This window comes from Botrytis porri (assembly GCF_014898465.1).
Source record: "Botrytis porri strain MUCL 3234 chromosome Unknown BPOR_001, whole genome shotgun sequence".
Lineage (NCBI taxonomy): Eukaryota > Fungi > Ascomycota > Leotiomycetes > Helotiales > Sclerotiniaceae > Botrytis > Botrytis porri.
Window position 1 is genome coordinate 983,638 of NW_024066075.1, and position 25,082 is coordinate 1,008,719.

The 25,082-nt window shown below is 40.0% G+C and overlaps 9 protein-coding genes across 9 annotated transcripts; 3 read left to right on the forward strand and 6 right to left on the reverse strand.

Annotated features, from left to right (window-relative positions):
* Positions 1–225: 225 nt before the first annotated feature.
* On the reverse strand, positions 226–621 carry EAF01_000290 (uncharacterized protein; the record flags this gene model as incomplete). The annotated part of the gene is made up of 2 exons (XM_038908540.1): positions 226–523; positions 590–621. 2 exons carry the CDS (start codon positions 619–621, stop codon positions 226–228), a joined length of 330 nt encoding a protein of 109 aa, XP_038775446.1.
* Positions 622–2,148: 1,527 nt separating this feature from the next.
* On the forward strand, positions 2,149–4,125 carry EAF01_000291 (uncharacterized protein; the record flags this gene model as incomplete). The annotated part of the gene is made up of 2 exons (XM_038908541.1): positions 2,149–2,599; positions 2,657–4,125. 2 exons carry the CDS (start codon positions 2,149–2,151, stop codon positions 4,123–4,125), a joined length of 1,920 nt encoding a protein of 639 aa, XP_038775447.1.
* A 1,197-nt stretch (positions 4,126–5,322) lies between these two features.
* EAF01_000292 (uncharacterized protein) lies at positions 5,323–5,771 on the forward strand (the record flags this gene model as incomplete). The annotated part of the gene is made up of 2 exons (XM_038908542.1): positions 5,323–5,332; positions 5,440–5,771. 2 exons carry the CDS (start codon positions 5,323–5,325, stop codon positions 5,769–5,771), a joined length of 342 nt encoding a protein of 113 aa, XP_038775448.1.
* Positions 5,772–11,401: 5,630 nt separating this feature from the next.
* EAF01_000293 (uncharacterized protein) lies at positions 11,402–12,016 on the reverse strand (the record flags this gene model as incomplete). Its single annotated transcript, XM_038908543.1, has 1 exon — positions 11,402–12,016. The coding sequence occupies one exon, from the start codon at positions 12,014–12,016 to the stop codon at positions 11,402–11,404; it is 615 nt and encodes a 204-aa protein (XP_038775449.1).
* Positions 12,017–12,717: 701 nt separating this feature from the next.
* On the reverse strand, positions 12,718–13,507 carry EAF01_000294 (uncharacterized protein; the record flags this gene model as incomplete). The annotated part of the gene is made up of 2 exons (XM_038908544.1): positions 12,718–13,159; positions 13,215–13,507. The coding sequence occupies 2 exons, from the start codon at positions 13,505–13,507 to the stop codon at positions 12,718–12,720; spliced, it is 735 nt and encodes a 244-aa protein (XP_038775450.1).
* A 1,126-nt stretch (positions 13,508–14,633) lies between these two features.
* EAF01_000295 (uncharacterized protein) lies at positions 14,634–15,656 on the reverse strand (the record flags this gene model as incomplete). Its single annotated transcript, XM_038908545.1, has 7 exons — positions 14,634–14,644; positions 14,697–14,969; positions 15,038–15,076; positions 15,131–15,143; positions 15,195–15,303; positions 15,370–15,541; positions 15,593–15,656. The coding sequence occupies 7 exons, from the start codon at positions 15,654–15,656 to the stop codon at positions 14,634–14,636; spliced, it is 681 nt and encodes a 226-aa protein (XP_038775451.1).
* Positions 15,657–16,173: 517 nt separating this feature from the next.
* Positions 16,174–17,373, reverse strand: EAF01_000296 (uncharacterized protein; the record flags this gene model as incomplete). Its single annotated transcript, XM_038908546.1, has 5 exons — positions 16,174–16,186; positions 16,235–16,360; positions 16,410–16,446; positions 16,535–17,070; positions 17,132–17,373. The coding sequence occupies 5 exons, from the start codon at positions 17,371–17,373 to the stop codon at positions 16,174–16,176; spliced, it is 954 nt and encodes a 317-aa protein (XP_038775452.1).
* A 2,056-nt stretch (positions 17,374–19,429) lies between these two features.
* Positions 19,430–21,195, reverse strand: EAF01_000297 (uncharacterized protein). The gene is made up of 4 exons (XM_038908547.1): positions 20,977–21,195; positions 20,539–20,909; positions 20,093–20,489; positions 19,430–20,039 (listed from the first exon to the last, which is right to left on the reverse strand). Exons 1-4 carry the CDS (start codon positions 21,163–21,165, stop codon positions 19,734–19,736), a joined length of 1,263 nt encoding a protein of 420 aa, XP_038775453.1. The 5' UTR covers positions 21,166–21,195; the 3' UTR covers positions 19,430–19,733.
* A 97-nt stretch (positions 21,196–21,292) lies between these two features.
* On the forward strand, positions 21,293–22,597 carry EAF01_000298 (uncharacterized protein). The gene is made up of 3 exons (XM_038908548.1): positions 21,293–21,577; positions 21,647–21,859; positions 21,921–22,597. Exons 1-3 carry the CDS (start codon positions 21,443–21,445, stop codon positions 22,365–22,367), a joined length of 795 nt encoding a protein of 264 aa, XP_038775454.1. The 5' UTR covers positions 21,293–21,442; the 3' UTR covers positions 22,368–22,597.
* Positions 22,598–25,082: the final 2,485 nt, after the last annotated feature.

A 25,082-nucleotide genomic window follows, 5' to 3' on the forward strand; every position in this document is an offset into this window, starting at 1 on the left:
ATGTATGAATATCGGCGCATGTGCATTAGGCGCTTGAAATGTGATTTTCGAGTCACCGAATGATATGTCGACATTTCCCTCTCTTCTTCTCCATTCTCCATTCTTCAATTTCGTTGCACTTTTGCTACTCTGCATCTTGTTTTCCTTGGAAATTTCTGGGGGGACACAAAATCGTGAAGAAGAGGGCTCTGAGATCTCTATGTATACGATTTCTCTCCCAACCCATCAAGAATCAACCTGTGCCTTGGAGTCCCCACTCTCCAGAACATCAACGTCTAATTCCTCCATGACCCCCAGGACGACGGATACACTCTCCATGAACCCGTTGACGGCCACGCGCAACATGCGGTTTGTGGTTGCGCGGTAGGAGGTGCGGAGGATGGATTTGGGTGCGGAAGAGGAGGGGGAGGGGGAGACGAGGGAGAAGGTGCGGAGGACGAGGGGAGAGAGCTCGGCGTCGACGGAGAGGGCGGAGAGGGCGGCGGAGGCGAGGCGCGCGGTGGGGAGGGGGATGTCGAGGGTTCTGTTGGGAGGGGTTAGGGTTTGGGGTTTGGGGGGAAGGACAGAGAAGGAGGGGTAAGGAACTTACAGTGTGCAGGGAAATTCTAGTTCGGTGGTCATTGTTGTTAATGTTTGAGGGTTGAGGTTTGAGATGTGAGGCGAAGTTGGTGGATTGTCTCGTTGTGTAGTGTATATAGTCGATTGTGTATGAATGGGGGGTCAAAAAGAGTTGTGCATGGCATTGGTTATTAATTTGGAGGGGAATGGAGATTTAAGTGCAAGGATTAGTTTATCATTTTTAAGTAGGTAGTAACCGAGTAACTTTATGGTACACATGGAAATCAACATCCATATCAAATCTATTCATCATTCTTGGGATTTGAAGGTTTGAGGTGTGGAAAATGTTCAATTTGAGATACTGAGATATACTGGTGGGTGATTTTAATAAATCGATACAGTAAATCAACATATCCAGAGGAATTTGTTTTGATTTTTGAGAATAGACCCTGTTGTTTTTGGATGATGTGTTTTGGCGGTGATAGGCACGGGATAGGGATGGGATGAGGAATAGCAGGGATATTGAAAAGTTTGGAGGGGAGGTTGGTTTGAAAAGAGTGAAGTTTCCTTGATAAGTGATGATGATGATGATGATGAAAATGATGAAAATGAAGGGGAAAGCAAAAACGCCTTTCTAATTTTGCTGAGAAAGGCTTGAGACAGATAGATTCTTCAAATGTTGACTCTGTCTAATTGATAGATGCTAGATAGATATATCTAGAGAGGTAGGTAGATGAACCCCATCAATACACCTCATAAAAAATCACAAAAATCAAAGACATACCGATACCTGGCAAGCAACTCACATTCGCCAGCCATACAATAAACAAACTATCTATTTACACACGCTCTGGCCCATATACCGTATCCTTCCATCCATCCATCCATCCATCCATCCAGCCCTTCATTATAATATAATAAAAGTTGTTTGGAATCTTGACCTCCAACCCTGGTTCATGTTGCTGGTCAATTCTCGTTGCCGGGTCAGAATAATTACTATAAACAGACTAGTAAATTGTTATTGATCGTTAACATTCACCATACATACAAATCCAAAAGAATTCCTAACAATAATTTTGGAAATCCTTCTTCTACTTAAACTTTTCCCTTTGGATTGTCATTGACACTTCCGATTTCACTCGTCTTTTTTTATGAAAAGGAAAGATATCTCCGATTCATTTGGTCGCCGTTAAAAATCATATACACACACATCAGCTCTTGCGCGGGAGTGTTTACTTGTTTTTCTTTGCAAAGTCAACAATAACAATATAAACTTTGCGCCTATCGTACCCGGTACCATCTCACCATCTTGACCTCGAGTATTCACCACAACCATCGCACTTGCCTACGACACCAATATACCTTCCCTTCCTTCAGATTTACACACTCGAGCTTCGCGACTGCCAGAATAGCTTGGTGCCTTTGTGTGCCTTATTCCACAATGCCTCCTTCCTCTCAATTGAAGTATGGGCAGATCATCGAGTACATCCCAGGTATGTTACAATATCATCACAACATCATTCACTGCGCGACTCGATCCATTGAATATCTTCGGCCCAGTATCGTTATATTATTGATATTATGCATCCAATGGACTATAATTCTATGCTCGAGTGGGCAACATTACTACCCAATGATAAATATACTGGCGCCAGCGCAAAGAAGGCTCCAAAAGAAGCTCGAGAAGAGGAGAGACCGTTCCACTGGCTAACATACACAGACCGATTGTATTTGGCATCTTACACTACACCTCCCTCGCCCGATACTCTCTTCCCGTACCCTGAGCAACAGAGCTCTCGACGATCTCCGACAAAGCGGTCAGCAAGAGCTGCAGATGGACCTTCAGTCGTTTCGGACAAGAGAGAACCACCTCATTACTTCTCCGTGGACGACACCCTCCTCTACAATGCCTTTCACCATGACTTTGGACCATTACACATTGGTCATCTCTACAGGTTCGCGGTTCAATTCCACGACATCCTTGGCGCTCCAGAAAATAAGAACAAACCTGTCGTGTTCTGGAGTAAAGCGGATGCGCGTAGTAAGCTACTGTTTCATAAAAGTCTGCTGGTTGAAAAAAACTAATCGAGTGACTTAGGTCGAGCCAACGCTGCATGCCTCCTAGCCACGTATATGGTCTTGATCCAATCATGGGCACCACATCTCGCGCTTGCGCCAATCGCTCAAGCAGACCCACCTTTGATGCCTTTCCGCGATGCAGGATACAGTCAAGCAGATTATGGCATTACAGTTCAAGACGTTGTGTATGGTGTCTGGCGCGCAAAGGAACAAGGGTTCTGCGCTTTGCCGCAATTCGATCTCGAGGAGTATGAAAGATATGAGCGCGTGGACCAGGGTGATTTCAATTGGTTGACTCCCGATTTCCTTGCATTTGCTTCCCCACAGCATCACCCGGTGCAACCAATACTTCCTTCTTCTCCACTGTATGCGAGTTTGCCAACAACATTGGAAGACGTGGACACCCACCCAACCTTACCCACCCCTTTCAAAAATGTTTTGAAGCATTTCACATCACGAAACATTGGCTTAGTGGTTCGTTTGAACTCGGAATTGTACTCTCCGTCTTTTTTCACGGCGCTGGGTATTGAACACTTGGATATGATCTTTGATGACGGCACGTGTCCACCACTTAGTGTTGTCCGAAAGTTCATTACTTTAGCACATGAGATGATTACTGTTCAGAAGAGAGGCATTGCTGTGCATTGCAAGGCTGGACTTGGACGAACGGGATGTTTGATTGGAGCATATTTAATCTACCGATATGGATTCACTGCCAATGAGATCATTGCGTACATGCGCTTCATGAGACCTGGAATGGTTGTCGGTCCTCAACAACATTGGCTTCATCTTAACCAAGGAACTTTCCGAGAGTGGTGGATTGAAGAGCAATTTGAGATCAGAATGAAGGAGAAGCTCGCCAATATGGCTCCAGTCACCCCAAGAAAGGGGCATTTCGCATCCAAGAGTCAAGTTGTTACTCCTCCAAATGGCAACCAAAGAACCCCACTTGGCGAAGTGGACAATGAGAGAAGTCACAGTATTGGAGCTCAGGAGGATTACTTGCCAGCACCAACTCCAGGTCAACCAAGAAAGACAGGCAGAATTGATCGACACCACCCATATGGTCGTCATGCTTCCGCGTACTCCGAAGATGATAGCGCACATCGTGAAACGGAAGTCATTTCAATTCATCGGTCATCAACTGATACCAATGAATCTGAAGAGGAATGGCAACTCCGCATGCGTACCCGTAAATCATCTAGATCTCCAGCCCGAAGCGATAGGTCAGGGAGATCCATAAGTCAGACCACCACGACAATTTACACATCCATCGATGACAGTAGCTACGATGTTGAGAACATTGGTACCGGAGCTAGACCTAAGACACCATCCACCGTCAAATCCGGCAGTGGCTCACTTGGAAAGGTTCGCGGCAGTCCTAAGCGTAGTGGTGACAGTCTCCGAAATAAAGAAACTTCTGGAGCCGTTCGCAAAACTAGTGGGAGAGTTGGCAGTGTTAGCACTCGCAAAGTCTCCGGCTTGTAAATGATTCACGATACAAAATCAATTCCTGTACTGTATAGTACCTTCGGCATGCATTTTAGAATTCTGGCGTCCATGTTGTCGTTGCAGCATATATGAAACAAATGCGGAAAGGGTGTGTGGCGTTATCAAATTAAACTTTGTCATTTGCTAGTGCAGATGTTGAGCATAGTGTCAGGCTTGTTTAGTCTCTTTTTGGCATTTACAACTGCTTGTTTTGTCTATTGGATGGAGTTTTAATCGGGATTTTGTTCATCTTTTCCCACGTCTATCTTGGACTTTAATGGCGAGGGTGACCATGGGTTGGATGGGTATATTGAAAGTGGCGCGTGGTGAGGGGTAACGTGGGAGCTGGTGGGGAAAGGGTGGCTTTTCTAGAAATCTCTTGCTTTAGGGTTGGGTTTGGGTTTGGGGTATGGAGTGGCATTTGTCTATTGGCTGTCTTGATTGGTTGTTTGTTCTGTTTACAAAGCTATTACGAGATCATGAGAGTTGAGAATGGTATGGTTCTGTCTATGCCTGAATATATGTAAGTAGCCTGGGCTACTTGCTATATAACATACATACGTACGTTAGTACTACACATGGTAGAATTAAATTTAATCATTATGAAGAACATACTTATGATTGAGTGATTGAGTGAGTGTTGAATTTGTAATTGGTGAGATGATGATGAATGATCTGGCGTGGGTTGTCTTGACTTGATTTGCGTCGATGCCTTTGTTGAGAATATTGTATGTCTTGGTCTATCGTTTACTTGTTTCAGATCAATGAATTACTCTTACTGCCAAATAAGTCCAAGTAGACGTAGGCACTGGCTTCTTAGCATCTTACCTAGACCAGTTTTCTTTCGAGAAAGAGGAGATGCCGACCATAGTGATGCATTGTTGGAGGATACTTTCTGGGAGATGAGTTGAGTGATTGAGTGAGTGAGTGAGTGAGTGAGTAAGAAGTGGATGTGAAACTGCGGAGTTGGATCTTTGGATTCAATGTTTTGGGATGATAGGTGATTGATGGTTAATAGTTAATAGTTAATAGTTGATAGTGTGCAGAGAGAATGGGAGAAGGAAAGAAGGAAAGAAGGAAAGAAGGAAAGAAGGAAAGAAGGAAAGAAGGAAAGAAGGAAAGAAGGAAAGAAGGAAAGAAGGAAGGGAGGAAGGGAGGAAGGGAAGAAAATTGAATGGATGGATGGGTGGATAGATGTTATTGTGTGGGTTTAAATGGAGATTGAGCTGAGCTTCTAGTGAAGAGACTTGGGACTTGGGAGTCGGGAGGGTGTTGGAAAGGGGTGTTGGGTTGTGTTGGGTCGTTGAAAAGGGGAGGGAAAGGAGAAGGAGAAGGAGAAGGAGAAGGAGAAGGAGAAGGAGAAGGAGAAGGAGAAGGAGAAGGAGAAGGAGAAGGAGAAGGAGAAGGAGAAGGAGAAGGAGAAGGAGAAGGAGAAGGAGAAGGAGAAGGAGAAGGAGGGACAACTGGTTTTTGAGGCGTATATTTGGGAGAGTAAACCCTATGAGGAGTGTGCGAGGGAAGTAGGGATGGAGGCACTGAAGTGGGTGGAGTTTGTGGATCCTTTGGTGGAGGGGGTGGTTTTTGAGGGGTTTTTGGATAGGCTGCATTTTAGGTGTTTTGTTGTTGAGAGAGCTGGAGAATAGGAGAGTTGGGTTTGGTGGTTGGTTGGTAGGGTGGTTTACTGTGGGAGGACTGGGGGGTTAGTGATATGAGAAGGGCTGGGTGAAGTGAGGAAATTGGAGTAAGGAAGCGAGTTAGTTAGACATTTGTCGAGAAACTTTACATGATCTTCTAGAGAGGTTCCTAGACATCGCAACGTTGTCGATGTCTTGACTGTACCATTTGCTAACGAAACGATCATCACATCAAATCATGCTGTGGTTGGCATCACCATGATAGGAACTTGATTGCAATGCTCTCTCATGGCCCCCATTCTATCTCTCACACTGTGATCACCACGGTCCAAGTCAGATCCTTCCCGGCCGGGTTAGTGAAAGGAATGTGCAAATCGTATTATGGAGAAGTGTCGAGGGTATCGATCGCTTACGTTGACGCCCTACAACTTTCGGTATGTCTTGTTCGAGAGCTGTCATCAAAATCAAATAAGACGGATAACTTCTTGTGTTCGTTGTATGAAACATGATTATTTCTTTTTGTTTGGTATTTATTGTCAGATCGTTTTAGATCTCTGAATTTCTTCGATATTTTGACTGACTTGGTATACTCGAGCAGTTTTTCGCAAGGAACTTTCTAGTACTACGTACCCCCCACTAGCATCCGATCGCTCGGGAGTTGGTTGTGTATCAAGTACGAATAGTACAGATCTAACGGCTATAAACAGAAATCTGAAGACTTGACAGTAATCATTATTGATAAGATCAAGTATACAGTTTCTATGCTGGTTCAATAATCTCTATACTTATTATATTTACTGTTCTTCTCTTCGAAGTTCGTTTATTCCTATATCGACTATTATCTATATATAATAGTAGTAGTAAAATCTTAATCGATTAAGTTTATTTATAGCTAAGCTATACTGACTATATAATATATCTAAGTGATACTAATTATATAAGATAAATAAGAAAACAAAGAAAACAAAGAAAACCTATCCCTTTCTAAATAATTTAGATTCACTATTATAAAATCTTCCTATTTATTTCCTTATAATCCCTAGAATCTTTTATTTCTTATATCTATCTTTATTATTCCTTTCTATTCTATTTAATTTAATTTCTTTTAATATATGAAATCCTATAATTAATATATTACTACCTTATTACACGTGCCTTATTATAGGAATATTTTTATTTTCGAATTCTTAACCTTTAAATTCTTCGAATTCTATTTATAGTATAAATAATTTCAATTTTAATTCTATATTATAAAATATTCTATTTCTAACCTTTTCCTTTTAACACTTTAATTAGATTAAATTCTATTTGAAATGTATTATCTTCGTTTCTATTTCATTTTACTAATATTATTTCTATAATAAAAGGGTTTCAAAGCTTTATAACAAAGGAGATTAATAATTATATAGCTAATCTTAATTTATTTTCGATATACTAATAATCTAAAACAAATCGTATAATAAATATAGAATAGATTATAATATCGATTTTTAATAACGTAACTTATAGTGAACCGGATCATATAGGAAACCAGGTCATAAAATTCAATTCTCTTTATATGATCTTGTTCTATAAGCTATATATTCATTCAATTCCAACTTTAAATTACTTGAATTACTTTTTGACTCTTTTTTTTTCAATTTTCTTTTTTAATTTTTTAATTAAATATTTATATAATTATTCTTATAGTTTTTTCTCCTTAGATTTTTCCTTTACTTTATATATTATTTTTAATATTTCTTTATTATTAAAAACAAATTAACCTTATAGTTTAATTCTTTTATTTTTAATTCTTTTCTTTCAAATTTCAATTATTTCTTAAGCATTAACAAATTATTTTTGAAATAGGACTATCTCAGCATTTTGAGATTTTATAAGTTTAGTTATTCTTTTAATATATTAATGAATTAGTGATATAAAAGAATTATTATTTACTAAAGCTTTATTAAAGATTTAATTTGTTTGTCTTAATTTTATTCTATTTGAAGGAAAGCTTCTAAGTATAAATAAGTTTAGATCTTAATTGAAGGTTTTTATTTATAAAGTGGAAGGTTGTTGGGAGGAGTTAAATAATAATGAATTGAATATTTTTCGTGGGGCAAAAGGTACTAAATTAGCTTCTTTTTAGTCAATTTTAATATTAAAAGAATTCAATGCTTTTTTTCTAATGTTTTGAAAGAGTTCTATTTATTCAGCTTTTTAGATTTGTTTTACATTAGCTCGAGAATATCAATCAATCTTTAAAGTATAATATCGTTTTATTAGCTTATACACTATAATATTAAATAGTTGAAGTAAATAGAAGTAATAAGAAGATAATATAAATAAATCAATATCTTTTTTTATATAGAAAATAATAAAGTTGTCTGTAATATGATTTGAATGATTATTTATAATTAAAAATCGAGATCAATTATTTAATACTTTCTTGGATTCTAATTCGAAAACCCTTTTTAATTATTCTAATTCATAATTATTTGAGATTTATTCATTTATATTAATAAAGAACTATCAGCTTTAAGGTATATCCTTTGGAATCCATATAGAATTTGTATTTTAAACCTTAAAAATAATCATAAATAATAGAGTCTTTCCAGCTATATTAATATATTCAAATATAGTTATTCATTCTTGTTTATTAACTATAACTTTTTAATTCGATTTCTGAATAGAATTAACTATAATATATATACTTTAAATACTTCCAACTTCAAATCCAATTTTGTTTATATTATATATATTATTTAATTTATACTTTTATTTAATAAAATATATATGAAATATATCAAACCAAGTCTAAATATTCTTCAATATTGCCTCTTTAATTTGATTAAATTCTAATTAATATAAATAGTATATTTTAAGTTCTAAATATCGTTTTTGAAATCTATAAATTCATTTATAGCCTATAGATGGAATTTCTATTAAAATAGAAATTCGAAATAACACAATCTAAACACATCGAAAATAAATTTCGTTGACCATTTTTTTCATTAATATAGGTATAGTAGGGAATTTAATAATAATAAATTGTAAAATCCATTGTACAAAAGTATTTTCTTTTATATTTGAAAGAATTTAAGCCATTTTGTAGAATTAAGTATATGATTTCCTTTTAGCAATCTTAATTATAAGAATTGACTTAGAAACTTCAAAATACTCTATAACCTTTCTAATTGATTTAAATTTCTTTAATTGAAGTGTAATAATAACATTCTATATCTTTTTTTCAATTTGAAAAGATGTAAAAGGTGATTTAATATATATAACAAAATTTATTAGGGTTTGAAGTCAATGATGGGCTAAATATAACCCGATTCCTCATATGACCTGGTTCATCATAAGTTACATTATAATATATATTCTATATTATCAAGGATTCTTATTCCCTTTTTAAATCATTAATGATATATTATATACTCTAAAAGGATTATAGTTAATATTAATATATTACGATTTCTATTATACTTTAGAATTAGCTTTATATATAGAAATTATATTATATTGAGATTTAAAGGATACTATTTCTTTATATAGAATAATTATAAGTATTATAGAAGGATTTTATCTTTATATATTAATAATATTATTAAGGATATTTTTAAAATAATTAAAGGTGTTGAAGTGCTTTTTAAAGAGTTTTTTTTTCTATATTTAAACCCCTCTTTTTTATATATAAGATTCTCTTATAAGATTATTAAGTATTAAAAAGTCTAAATCATTATAGAAAAAAGTCTTTTTCATTAATTTATTTGATATGATTACTTTATATAATAATCATATTAATTATTCTGAATATTCTATACTAACAACAATAACTATTCAATCCAGGTAAATATTGATATAACAATTATAAAAGAAGGTATAAAACGATTCTCTAAATCGAATGTAATATAAATTAGAGAGTTATTTCGAAAAAACTCTTCTTAGCTTTTTTCATGTTCCTATTCATATATATAGGACATCAAATTCGATAAAATCTGAAAAGATCCAGAGTCGTCGATTTGAATTCTATCTTGGAGTGTGGGATGGATGGGGATGGAAAGGTTGGTGAATTAGTCGGCCATCATTAAATATCAACTCCTCGCTTGAGCATATACAATAGATAAGTTTCTCCTGTTGATTTTTCTCTACATATCAGTGCTTTTTATGCTTTTTAAGCAATATGATAATGTTATCTAATTGATGGGGATTCAAAAACGTCTTGCGGAAAGCGATGGGGTGTTGAGGAGGGAGAATGAGGTGTTGACTCGGAATGAGGAGTTGTAACGCTTATTTAATACATATTTGTTATTGATTGGAATTTATAGTATATGAATGTTTAAGAATGACGCCGACTTATTAGTCGAGTGGTTTGCGTGGTGGGAGTTCTCTATTCTGAGTACTCTGGGTAAAGCTAATTTTCTAGTTTTCACTTATTCTCAGAAAGTTATCAATTATGTCGCATGATTTTAGGAGGAGCTTTTCTTTCATACTTTCAGTTGATATAATTTTTCTATCTTGATACTTCAGATGCATTGATTAAATTCGTCCTGTGGGATCAGCTGCACCCTAAAGACTTTCAATCGTACTTGAATATACATTAAATTAATGGTCGCACATCGAATAGTATGACATGCCGATAGGTAAAGTTGCAATCGTTAGAACCCTCTGAAGATTCCATGCATTGATGTATAATCCCATGAGGAATATTTGACAAAGAGACCAAGGCTAAAATTGCTTTTTCCCAGCCAAACCTTTAATCCAACACGCTCGCTATCTATCATATCTATATAGAATATATTATATCACTAGACGAGTTTGCTGAAGATATTGTCGGGCAATAAAGTACTCCATCTTTCGCTTAGTTACCCCTTTTATACTAAATCCCCAATCCATCTCCATTATTTTTCCTTCAGCGAGCCTAGTGGCACAGAGAACTCTTTTTTCTGGCTCCTTTATTGGCTTATATACTGAAGCTCCGTGATATGTCTCAGGGATTTCAAAGGTGTTGTGACTTGTTAAAAGATGTATCATTAAGTGAGAATTGCTAAAATTATGGCTAGATTTAGAGGATATAGATCCAAACTCGGAATTCTAGTGGCTCCATCTAAAGTTTGTTTGTTTTATGGGTTTCATTTGGCGATGTCTAGCGTGAATGATTGAGTGAGCGACGATTTATGTTTGAGAAGTTGTGGATTTTCGGGTTGAGAACGAGATAGTGCAATGAAATAGAGAGATTGAAAAACTTCTCAGCCCAAAATCCAGCGACTCGTTTGATTAGCCCGTCACCATATCGTAGCCTCAGGTTCAATGGAATCACGATAATAATTTATCTCTTCCTTCAATTACTCTCACGTCGTATCAACTCCTCAGGCCTGAAGCAGCGTTGGCTCCAATACAGCTCTATAAGCAACCAAGGCCGATACAACAGCCAGTCGATTTTGTAATTTATCAAACCCTTCTTGATCATTTGCCGATAGATCTTCCTGTAAATAATCCTGCGCAGCCGTTCGATAACTGCGTCCATTTGGTGCTCTACAGTTCACATAGGCTCCGTGTTGAAGTAAAATGACAACACAGTCACAATAACCTTTGCGTATCGCGTGATATAAGGCATTGTGACCATCTCGATCCTTTTGATAGATATTATCACCAATTTAGCAAAGTAATTCGACAATAGCTTTGGTGGTGGATTCATTTGTGGAAAAAGTAGATTCGATGATGGCTGCGAGAAGTGGTGTTCTACCGGCTTGATCATAATGATCGATGTCTGCTCTGAAAAATATGTATTGCTTTAGCTTATTGATGGTTCTTTCAGTATCTTCTAGAGTACAGGTTCTGGGTGGTAGGACCAAACAATGGAGTGCATTACCACCCGTACTATCTTCGGTGTTCGGAACAGAATCCGCCACGTTGAGGTTGGAATTTCTAAGAACCGCAATACGGTTTTGTGTCTCCTCAATACAGTTACCAAGGATTTCAGTATATGTAATGAACCGATTGGCAATATTTTCGTAGACTACTGTAGCTTGGGCGTAGCCGACATGGCCATATGATGCAAAAGGATTTTGAGCTTGAGCCACGTTTCGTATATGTTGTGCTGCTGTCAGACCTTGATTATCCCGAAGCGAGAATTGTATTGCTCTTCCGGGTCCGTAGAAATCTACTAGATCATGATACACATGAGGTATTATTGGATTTGGAAGAAGACCGTGCAGCACCGATCGACCATTATGATCACGTTGCTCTAGTAAACCGGTATCTTTGAACATCTCAAGGAAGTTAATCAAATCACCACTAAAATGGCTGGCGTCCAAAACATGTAAGAAGCTCTAGCTAATAGTCTTTAATCGTCTAGGGTCAATGCCTGACGCAATCATGTGTTCAAGGACATCCTTTCGCCCAGCTGCTGCAACGTAGTGGAGTGGAGTATTTCCTGCCCCATCAATTTCGTCTCTTTTGAAGACATGTCTTATTAGTATTGTGAGAATTTGATGGTCAGGTAAATCGATCATGCAAAGACAGACAGCATGAATTCGAGAAACCCCATATTCGCATATAGTTCTCTTGCCGAGTGCAACATCCATGTGATCATTCCTACAAGGAATCGTGTGTAGTATAGATGATCGGCGTGGAGAATCTAGCTTCTGTCGTAGAAGAGAGTTCATTTCATTCGATGGAATCATGGAGTTAGCATCGAAGAGTTGGTAATAAGCTTCATCCGGGCTGTCAGGTCTAGGGTCAACCATGTCAAAGTCTCCATCAACAGACGCCTCTTGTTCCTCTTGTATGTTATCATCTATTTCATGGTAACCTATCAATTTCTCTACCACTTCCGTTGAGTAGTAGCCAGAATCGGTATCAGATTTGACAGACGAGATTGGTGCAGTCAACACACTGGGGTTGATATATTCGGAGGATATTATATCGTTATGTTTCGAGTTTCGGCCTAGCCAATAACTTCCTGTAAGATTTATGAACTTGCTGAAGAAGGCAAGCTAGTGTTCGTTGGAATTTGCTCATTGGTGAATTCTTCAAAACTTCTCGGCGAAACACTATCTAATTGGAAAGGATGGTCCAGAATTTCAGGATCTGGTGGCATAATAAATTTCGATGCTGTGTGTTGAAGTGGTTTTATGACATCGGTTATTGTCTTTCCTATAGCCACGCCAAGAGTTGGAGAATCTCCAAATCCAAATGGTGAGTTGAATACATTGACGTGGACATGACTGGGACCAGCATCCGTTTCTAAATTCGATAGGTCAGATACTACCGAGAAATTTCTCTGAAGCTCAAGTTGAATTGTTCCTTCCCAAGCTGCTGCTTCCTCTCGTAATCGAATCAAAAATATCTGTCTAGATTGTGGATTAAAAAGGTAACCCCATGCCTCTAATCTATTATCACAAGTTCGAGGTCTGTTATAGTATATACTAATCAACCATCGTGAGAGACCTCAATTATTGTACTTACGATTGACTTGGGCACCGGTAGTCTGTAGCAGTGATCTCTCGTAATATACCGGCGGAGCTAGAATTTCGCATGTAGTAGAAAAAGATATCGTGTTTGTGTGCTTCCCATTCGTGATGCTTCCGAACCTCAGAGGGTTTCAAGAGTTTTCCGTGAATGGTGTTTGGCTTGCTGATGCGTTTTCGCTCTTCGCGTTCCTCGTAAATATGCTTGTAGAAACTCTTGTCCGTGACTGGTTTGTAGAAAGGAAAAACAGCGCTCGCACTCCTCTGGTGAGATATAGGACGGTTCGGCATTGGGGGTAGACATGCTGACTCAATGGGTCCCCTGAACCCAAGGAAGTCGGAAGGTCGCAGGACTGTCATAAGAAACTCAAAATTTGTGGTACCAGTCGCGTTCGTAGTGTTCGACAAGAAGCCAACCAAATTTCTTCTGAAGGAGAGTGGTCTAGTCGCAAGTAGCTCATGGAATAACATAAATAGAAGGTATGACCAAAGAATTCCCAGTTGTCCTTATAAACCAATGACTGATCCAGAGATTTCACGCTGGATTGGAAATGCTAACATGAACATTGAGTCGTAGAAGGAGAGGAGGATTGCCACGAAGCCTTATGAGTGACAAGGCTGGACTTGGATTTCATCCAAACCTCCCCAGCTTGTAGAGAATGATTACAAAGTACATGAGATATACTCGAAAATTAAACTATATACAATGAAATAGACATCGTTTGCGATAGCAATATGACAATGAACTATAGAGAATGAACATTGAGACAACAGCAGCACAGTGAGAAAAATGATGAGGGGTGATGAGCATATCGAAATATTGCGAATGCGCCACTACGTGATGGACCGGCATATCAATCATATTCAAGGCTTGTCTGTTTCTAAGGGCTTGCATTGTGAACTTGTAGTGGCATTGGCCTTGACCAAGGCTCATTCAGCCACTGGACTGTATTCAGGCGAATTGCGAACTTGCGAGCAGGGGTTTGGGAGATTTCATCGTTTGGAAAAATATTAAGAGCCGCATGCTGAGCTCGTTTATCTTACACTCAGGCCCTTCGGTGATCATATAAGATCAACAGACTGTTTAGCCTTGATGTTGAAATACAGCCTCCATTATATCGATTAATATGAAGTCTGGTCAACAAATACCTAACTCTATAGACTACCTTCTTTCAAGTTTTACGGTAAATTACTCTTCTGATATGTCAGGGAGTAGAGGTATCGATGAACTGTAGGGATCGAATGGTTGTATTGATTGTGAAGAGAGAAGAGAAGAGAGCTACGAAAGGGAAAATATATATATCTATACCCTCCTACGTGCCCCTTAGCTACATTCACAGCCACGTGATGTAAACACGTGCACCCTTAACATGATAAACACGAAAGACGAATCACAACTTCTTGATTCATCTTTATCTTAGCCCCTCACTTGTCAAATGTTAACATCCATACCATGGAAGAAATGCACCCTACTACTTACCATCAAGTTTTGTGCTAGTAATAAGCTCTTCCCAATCCTCTAAGATCTTCAAGGTGGACAAACATTTGTTCTTAATCTGCTGGAGGCAATCAGGGCCTAAAGGAAGTCTTAGTGGAGTTTCTTTACCAATAGCCAAGCCTTCTCGTCTAACAATATCGACAATGCGCTCTGCGGACTTCTTGGGATCCCCGGGCTGATTGCCATGAACAGCCTTACCGTGCCTTTCAAAACAGTCTGCGTGGGTTTGTACTCCGGGATCGAAAGTGGTGCCCACTTGACATTAGCTTCAGAACATACTTTTGTACGATAGTAGCCGGGCTCAAGAATCATGGTCCGAATACCAAATTGCGATGTCTCTTTTTGAAGACACTCTACAACAGCTAGGAATATCATATCAGTGAAGCCGTCGAGAGCGCACTTGTGGAATTCCTCACCTTCCAATCCAAACTTGCCCATGCAATAGAGGCCTGCGCCAACTTCACCTTGCTAGCCACTAACAGAACCCATAAATATGATAGTTCCGGCTTTTCGTTGATGAAAGTGAGGAAGAATGGAACGAGTCAAGTTGACAGGTCCAAATTGGTTGGTATTGCAGCTCGCGACGAGTCTTTCATGGCTCGAAGCAATATCATTAGTAAATAGTTTTGTTATTTGTGAACATTAAGGAGCTAACGTAATGTCTTCGATTGACCCAGCCTCAATGTAGCCAGCATTGTTGATGAGGACATCGATGCTATTGTAAATTTTGAGAGCCTGTTTGACTTTTGCATCAAGTTCGGCCTGTGAATCGGTCACATCAAGCGACATGGTAGCTGCACCGGCATTCTTGAAATGCTTGATACGATCTGTAGATCCTCAGGTGGTGGCTATGGCTCGATCGCCTCGGGCTAAAATACTAAGGATAAGCTCCTCTCCGAAGCCGGATGAGCAGCCCGTCGTAAGCCAACCGAGTTGGGTCATGATTCTGCTAAAAAGTCGTTTATCCCAGAGAATCGTAAACTGACATGTAGTTCTTTTAAAATGAAGAGTGACTGAGACGAATTTGTGGAAAGTGTTGACGAGCTTTATTCTTCAGGAAATTACATATAATCTGCGCCGCAATAATAAGACAGTCCGCGCCGCTATGAATCACTCATCCAACATTTGGTTTTCAATTACGAGTCATGTAGACAACCGCGGGGTATGTGTATATGAGCTGATTTTATGTGCTGTGCTATCAGCTCAATATGCTGACTTCATAAGCACATTAGAGATATTTAAACTCAGACCTCACATTTCGAATCAAGTCGCAGTGCAAATTCATGTAGCCGGGCATATTACCTAGGTAATTTCTTAATTCCTTTCAAATTGCCGTTTAAGTCTATTCAGTACAAAAAAACTCCCCCCGAATCCCAAATTTGCCCATGATATTCGTTCGTTATTTTCCTCGAAAGTTTTCATCATTTCGTGAAGCGTGAAGGTCATTCTTTAATCATGTCTAAGTAACATAGCTGCAATATGTTAGCTTTATTATCGGCGTTGGACACTGATAGTCATACCTTAAGCGTTCTCGCTCAACTACTGTTGCTGCCGCTGCTGCTGCCGCTGCTCGTTGGTCGATTTCGAAGTCTTCCAAAGTTGACCTTGGCAGGAAAATACTTGGCCAGCATTTTCCTGTACATTGGCTATCAAAAATTAGCTTGAATGTGGATCTGCGATTGGGGTGAGTCTTACAATGAGCTTCTCAACATCGGGAGGGCTATCACTCTTGCTGTAAAGATCGAACTGGTTGAAATCCTGTACCCACGGCTTCATCGCTCGATCATGATCATTCTCAAAATGCGAATATTCATTCTCACGATGCCATGGGTAGAACGAGTGATAACGGATCATTGCCAAAGCCTCAGGTGGGAGTGTAGATTGGTCTTTGAGAATCTGGTAAAGAACTTCATCATGACCCCATGACATCATGACATTGTCTAATCCACAACCTGGAGAATAAATGCCGTATTTGGTATTGTAGCGAGGATCATTGAAGTCTGGATTATCTTTGAGACTCTCATAGAGTTCGATACCCTTCGAGTACTCGGCGCCTACTATGAAGGTATCTCCGACAGTATCCCACTGTCCTTGACCCCCCATGAGGCACCATAGTTTGCCCAGGTCATGAACAAACCCAGTAACAATCATCCAATCGGGCCGTCCAGCCAGTCTTACTGCTTCGGATGTCTGAAAAAGGTGCTCTAGTTGACCGACCTCAGTATCAGGATCTGATTGGTCGACAAATTTATCGAGAAGCAGTGCACCGTCCATGACATCCATTTCCCACCGGTCTCTGTTGGCAAATTCTTGACGAGTTGTGATATTGTATTCCACAGTTTGTTTTTGATGTTGTCTATTGGAGGGTTAGCATATACGATCTACATATACGGAAAAGGAAAATGGCAGATTCATACTCTGTGTAAAATTGTTTAACATGGTCTTTCGACTCATCATATCGTCGAAATAGCGTCTTATCTTTCTCAGCGCCAGGCTTTTTCATATCGGCTTTGATAACGTTGAGCTCGTCGATTTTGTCGGAGGTCTTCTCCATTGCTTGTATATCTACTCCATTTTGAAATGGGATAGTATGTTGCTCCTCTGCTGGTGCGAATGAAGACTTAACCTCTTGTTCCCTGGCTGAAACTACTGAAGACATGTTCAATAATGGTAAAGTAAATAAAGGAAGGTAGATGATTAAAAATTAGGAGGTCTTCTGGAAGTATTTTTGAGATTCCAAGCAATAGAACCATATGCGTAACTGGACTGAAGGTACCTGGGTACTTATACTTCTCCCGCCCTTCCAAACGGGGAGCTATTACGATATCATACCTAGGTTCCTGGATGATCATTTGCCAAGATTCAACTATGTATTGAGTTCCATTAGAAAGGGGAAATAAACATTTCTTCGGGTCATGGCAAAGAAACCACCTAGGTAATGCGTGGGGGTATGAGGGGAGGGGGTGGAGGGGGTGGAGGGGGATTGACGGGGAGATGTGGAAACTGGGGTCACAGATTTATAGAGCTTGTTGATGATCAGTTGTCAATATTAAGGAAAATTGCTTAATTGGGTGTAGAGAGAGTAATTTTTCGGACTTTTTACCGGTCCCCTAGATCTTCCAAGGTTAAATGATCAGCGGTCCATGCGGGGATATATGTAGGGATATATGTGGGTAGTATTATGCGACGGAAATAGAAAAATTACTAGATCGGGTGATGAGATGGTAATTTCGGAAATTCTTACTTCTGTCCTATCTCTTCTTTCTTCTCTGAACTACCGAATTTGGCAATTACCGTCTATTCGTTTCTGAGACCGGGAATCGGCAATGATGCCTCTACCGGAGTATATCCATATCCGTCGTTCTTGGCAACTTTGTTCTACTTTAGAGTTTTACCCGAAGTCAACGTTATCATCACATGTTCTCACGATGCCAGGAAAACCCCTCTGGTTACAATATAAGAGTTGTGGGAGAATTGTGGGAGAATTGTGGGTAAGTTCTTGATAATTCTCATCAAAAACCTGTCTAACTGGATTCATTACGCATCATTCTGACGTGTTACAACATGAATAGTCTAGGAGTCTAGAATATCAATTACCTAACCACCAATATGCGTCTCATATCTACAGAGTAGACTATCTAGTGAATCGACCCCGAATCCAAAGCCGAGCTTGGCAGAATGGTCAAGAGGCAGAAGAAAGTATGCCGATGAGATGTTCTTTCGGTCTTGGCTTGTGACGACAATCCTTTGCACTATTGACGTCTAACAAGAAGGTTTACCGCTACAGAGTCCTTACTCCCATGTTAATATAAATACCGGTAAGTATGTAACGACTGATGCGAAAGATGATGCAAAGCGTTGTTGGTGAATGGTTCTATTACTTCATGGCTCAATGGCAGTTTCTTGTTTACTCGTTCCAAGCATCACTATGATGGATGGCCATTTCAAACCATTCTCTACTTTCTACCATTTTCCATTTACTACATCACACCTCGGAATCCAAATTTCAATACCGAAGCTCCCCTCTTCCAGATAATTGCTAGGCCCGAGCCGGTTCCACATGCCCTTCATTCTCAGCGCGGGGTTGACGAGAAAATGATCGATTACATACTATTTGAATAAGTTGACACTATCGGGGTATTCGTTGAATCGTGCTCGTGTTAGACCACGAACTGTCAAATGGAAATGAAAAATCAGCATAAGAGGAGCAATACTCAAGCCTCGATGACCCTGATTCGGCCCATTGCCGTATATGCTGCACTCCCCGACCATATGTCTCATTCGGAGAGTGCACATGACCTACTAGTGATACTAACAGCACAGATGCACGTCTGAAATATCGTCCTAGATACATTCTGGCGAACCTTTTTCATCTAAATACATGTAGATGAGCCCTGTCTATTCCATCTCACAATACCTATGTGAAGCTGACCTCTGCTTTCAGATCATGTAGGGTATGTCATTCTCTCTGTTCCTCATTCTCCGATCCTGTGATATTGACCCGTCATATAAGCAATTCTATTCTCAAAGGTCTTGTGCAAAAGCAGGTCTACTTTGCTAACGAAACTGGAATCTTTTTGCGTTATTGGTTGAAAGGGAAAATCCATGCTTTAGTGAGCTGGGTCGAGATTCTCCAGATGGAACGTCTTCTGGCTACAGTTAGATAAAATCAAACGCAGTCACAAACTTGTCCACCCTTAAGCCACGAAACTTTTATAGATAGTTCGATTTGGACTTTAACATCAATAATTAATCTATCAAATAAATTAATTCCTTTAAACCAAGTCCCAGATGTAATCTAGAAAGCCGTTGTCGACCAAACGATCCTCTAACTCTCTACATAGCTCACTAGATATGATTAATTAAATCCTTCTGACTCTATACCAAAAAAACTGAACTCCACCAGCACATCAGTAATTACTCTAAATCCTCGCTCTTATCGATCTTTGGAAAGATGCATTAAGCAAGGAGTATTATCTGGCCATGGGCGAGGAATGGCTCCAGATAGAATACATGCTTTTATGACTCAGTGGTGTCAACCAGAACTTTCAAAACCAAGCTACCATTCTCATCCTTGACTTTACCAGCCATTGCAAATGCTTCCGGAATACTCTCGAATCCCTTGTACCTCTGAGTGATCAACTTTGAGAGATCAGGGAGCAAAGGATCTTTGCTCGCAACGAGTTTGATAGCATCCGCATAAGTGTTTGCATATCTGAAAACACCCACGAGATCAACTTCTCGTAGAGCAGCTGCAGAGATTGGCAATGTTTGAATTGGTGTTCCCATTCCAATTAGCATTATCTTTCCGCCTGGTTTAGTCGCCTGAAGAGCGTTAGCACCAATCTTCCCATCCTATGAAACATCTTTTGACTTACATATATGGATGCCTGAAGACACGATTCAACACCTGTACATTCGAATACTGCGTCAACCTCCCCTTCTCCAGATGCCTTCTTGACCAATTCGGCGACCTCTTTCGCAAACGCCAACTTATCCTCAATTGTCTGAGGTCGGGTCATTGGAACCAGTAGTTTGGCATCTGCAAAATTGTTCTGAACTGCAAAATCTAATCGGTCGGGCTGTATATCTGCGATGACAATATTCTTGGCACCGGTAACTCTGCACATTGCCGCACATAAGAGGCCTACTGCTCCAGCACCGAAGATGAGCACCGTCTTGCCCTTTGGCAAAGCTGCTCGTCTTTCACCGTGGATTGCGACGCTGAGAGGCTCGAGCACGGCACCGAGCTCAAGAGATACATTTCCAGGTAATCTACCCCAGTGAGCACGTGGCAGAAACAAAATACAGAATCAATACCTACAAATGACAATATGCTGCAGGATGATTAATCCGTTCTTGCAGAGTTCCTTGGAAATGTGGGAATGCTTTCGCTGAACTTCTAAACTTCATTTCTTTGCAGATATTGTATCTTCCATTTACACATAAATCACAAGTCTTGCAAGGAAGTCCAACTTCTAAGGCAACGCGGTCTCCAACTTTCAGATTACTGACTTCGGAGCCAACAGCAGTGACAACTCCAGCAGATTCATGTCCAAGAGTCATAGGCTCCCGGACAATGATATCTCCATTTCGATAATGATTATAGTAATGTAAGTCAGATCCGCAGAGACCAGTAGCTTGCACGGCGACTTGTACCTCTGTTGGTTCAGGTACACCTAGAGTACGAGTTTCCTTTTCGAATGTCAGCCTTTGTTTTCTTACCCTCTGCAAATAAGTTACTTGAGAACACCTAACTTACAACTTTCAGATCTTTGGCGCCATGAAGCACGGAAGCTTTCACTTCTCTTTGCTCGCTACTTTCGATACTATTATTAGATGCCATGATGCCGAGTACTTTCTTGTAGAAGAGATTGTATGTTGATAATCCTGATTTCATTCCCAGGTCAAAACGTGTACTTGAGTGACATTTTACAGTAATTAAGTACATCAGCTAGTCTTTGTACTAAAATGCCATATTTTATGCCGACAAATCAACAAACCGGTTATGACGGTGCTACCAACCCCACTGTGGAGAAAATCCGAGAGCTACCCCCACGTTCTATAACATCTCAGGCCGCAAATCGGAGTGGAGAGTGGGAGCACAAGAGCACATTACTTAATTGTTCAATCGATGTACGAACTCAAGTACTAATAAGTATTAATCCCCAATTGTCAGACCATGTGAGCCTTCACGGATTAACACCTTCGGGTACAAGAATCATACAATGGCAGCCACAGCTTTATCAGCGTTATTCTCTCTAGAGGGTCAAACCGCACTCGTTACGGGTGGCACTCGAGGTATTGGACAAGCTGTCTGTATAGCACTTGCTGAAGCAGGAGCAGATTTGATCTTGATACAGGTAATTAGCTCTCGTTGCACCGGATTCAAACTGTATTGTACATATGTACTGACGAAAGATTTCCCACAGCGTAGTCGAGAGAATCTCGAGACTCAAAAAGCTGTTGAGGCGCTTGGCAGGAAAGCTCCTATATACACCGCGGACCTTGCATCGCAGGAAGAAGTCGCCGGCATCACTTCTACGATCTTGAAAGATGGTCACTCGATACATATCTTGGTAAATTGTGCTGGGATTCAAAGACGCCATCCGAGCCACGAATTTCCCGATAATGACTGGAATGAGGTACGCGTCTTATTCTCCATAATGTGAGATGGTGGATTGTGCTAATAGTTATCGTATTTAGGTCATCCAAGTCAACCTCAATACTGTCTTTACCCTCTGTCGCGATGTTGGTGCACACATGTTGAAGCTCGAACCATCTGCCATTACCGGTCGACGAGGTAGCATCATCAATTTTGCCAGTCTTCTTACCTTCCAAGGTGGTCTTACTGTTCCAGCATATGCTGCATCGAAAGGTGCGGTAGGACAGCTTACCAAAGCTTTATCGAACGAATGGGCATCGAAAGGAATCAATGTCAATGCGATTGCTCCGGGGTATATCGAGACGGAGATGAACACTGCCTTGTTGGCCAACCCAGAACGATTGAGGAGTATTAGTGAGAGAATCCCGGCGGGTCGATGGGGTGCCCCAGATGATTTCAAGGCGAGTGTTGTTTTCTTGGCGAGCAAGGGAAGTGCATATATCTCTGGAGAAATCCTTATGGTTGATGGTGGCTGGATGGGCAGATGAAAATTTGTCAGGTTGAAAATAATATATTTCTAATTTTAATTTGATGCTCTTTGACTCTCTACCGTTTTTCTCAATGTTCATGGTCATCTAGATATTCAGGTTCTCTCCGTCGTCAACCCCAGACTGGAGGGCAGAAGCTATCTTATGTTGATTTCTGACTCTGGCGGGATCAATTGGTTCAAGGGTCTCATATTCAGTCTATAGCACAGTATGGAATCGTTTACCTATGATTTATTTAATGTTCCAGTTCAGGGTTTCAGTATACTACTGTAAATCCCACTCATGGAGACTGATCATGACACACCACAACTATCTGCATCGATGTCATTCCTTTTCTTTAGATTATTCCTTGTGCCTTTTTGACATTCGGTATTCACAATTGCTGCCGCTCCCGGATGAGTACCTCAACGTCAATCAATTTTTCCAGATATATCCAGCCTACCTACCTACCACCGTTTATGCTATTTCTTCCAGTGACTACTTCCCCAATGCCGGCATATACTCCCGTCGATGAACATTCAATTGACTGCTTTTCTGTCTCTGCGTTCCATAACCCATCTATATGATCTTATCTCCGAAACATCCCCCGCCAACCCCACGCACAACCATGAAAAAAAAAATCTTTTGCAAAACATCCATGAAATAGATCAACCAAAAATATCAGACAAACGGTGTAATGATACTCCGGATTGTTTCGTGGGGATACATATTATCCCGGGGTCTAGAACACTAGAGAGCTTCTGAATCCACATTATGTGGCAATCGATGAACACTCGAAGAGAAAATACACAACACCTTGACTTTCACACTTTTTCTCCATAGAATAGACTCAAACCCCGAAAAGAAATCCTTCCTCCCTTCCTAATCATAAAAGCCACGCCCCCTTAAACCTATTCGCTTGACTCCCAAGCAATGACAAAAGTTTCCACCTAATAAAAACATCAACAACTTCCTCAATTTCACAGCTAAAAAGATGAAAAGATACGCAAAATGATATTGGAGCGGCAGGGAGTCGAACCCTGGACTTCATCGAGGCTTATCAGATGTATCTGTGAAGGTATCTGACAATGCAAACGAGGCACTCTACCACTGAGTTACAGCCCCTGGTTATTATTGTTGAAGGAGAAATATCTGATCTGGTATATATTGATAATTAGTGGTCCACGCGGAAGATGTGGAGTTCATGCAGAGAAGTGCACATTGGATTGGCAGTTGTCGAGTGTGAGACCCGCTGAAGGGCGGGGTCCACTACCCCTCTTCTTGTTAATTTTTTTTTTAACGCTCGAGAATCAAGAGGGTTTATTTACTTGTAACGAGTGTTTGATGTTCTGATTGAATTGTTTTTTTATTGGCTTCTTGGCTAATATCTGATCTATCATATTAATACACCAGTTTGGTGGAAAGCAGCATCCACTTCGTCGCCGCCTGTTATGGTATTCACTTCTGGCTCATCCCCATTTCCATGGTAGAGTTGTTGTGGAGTGGGGGCTAACAATCATATTTCACTATCATTTATATAACTTTAGCAGCATTTTCGAACATCCCGGGTAGACTCGAGGATTCATAGCCATCGGATGTTTCGCCTGAATCCAGGTGTCTGAAGCTGCGGATTGACGGACGGCAGTACACACTGCTGGAAATCATGATGCAAGGATGTCAGGAACTTCTCTTGAAGGCAGATAGAGGATCAAGGAAGTTCAATGATGATCATCAGAGTTCGAAGTCGTAGTCCTGGACAAGATCGGGGGGAACCGGACCCCGTTTCTCAAATAGACGTCGTTGTAGAGTGAAGACACAAGCCTGAAGTAAGATCTATTCTTTTTAAATAGTCTACTTCAAGAGACACTTTAAAGATTAGCCAAGAACGATACTGTGAGAAACGTGAGGCACCGGGCGACTCCAGATATGAAGCAGCCACACTTTCACTGCATTCGAATATTGGAAAATAGCATTAAGCGTCATGTAGTAGTACATTTATGCAGGTCGTTGTTCGGACTCTCTGTTTTAATAATCTGCTCAATCCGTTATTCTACTCTCCCTCATATCCTGTGAGCTGTCGCATAGGTATCAAGAGACCGACGTATATGATGGGAAGAGAGCGCCATGAAAAGATTGTCCTAGTCCGGACTTCTTAATCGCGCGGAGCAAGTCGTTTCAACCATCCGGAGATAGAAAACTCTAATCCGACGTCGGGTTGGGAGAGCGTTGAGCTTGATGAACGATTGACCGATTATTATCTTTCGAATCAAATATCAATCTGGTAAACACAATTCAAAAAACAATGGCATTATTGATATCTACTTAAGATACGAGGATGCAAAACTCATCCTCAAAGCAATATCAAGTGGTTAATCGGCTGCTACTGTTCAATCCAGAAGAATGCGAGCTCATTTTCCCTCTCAAGACTTGGAAAGAAAAAGAATATTCCCTGATTCTTTCAAACCCTACCTTTTAGAAAAACAACCGAGGTCTGACACCTTGAGTTGTCAAATCTACCAATAGCAAAGTGGAAACTGATTGAGAAAGTATTTTGATGCTAGATCTGATATATTTCGTATCATTTTAAGATTCTCGGTAGTCTTTGGCTTCTTTAGCGAGCTCCCTACCTTTCAAGATATTGTCCGACTTATATATAATTCTACTTTAATAACCGCCCATACTTCAAATTTATCTAGTGAAATACATGTATGATATACGACTATCATCTGATTTTAT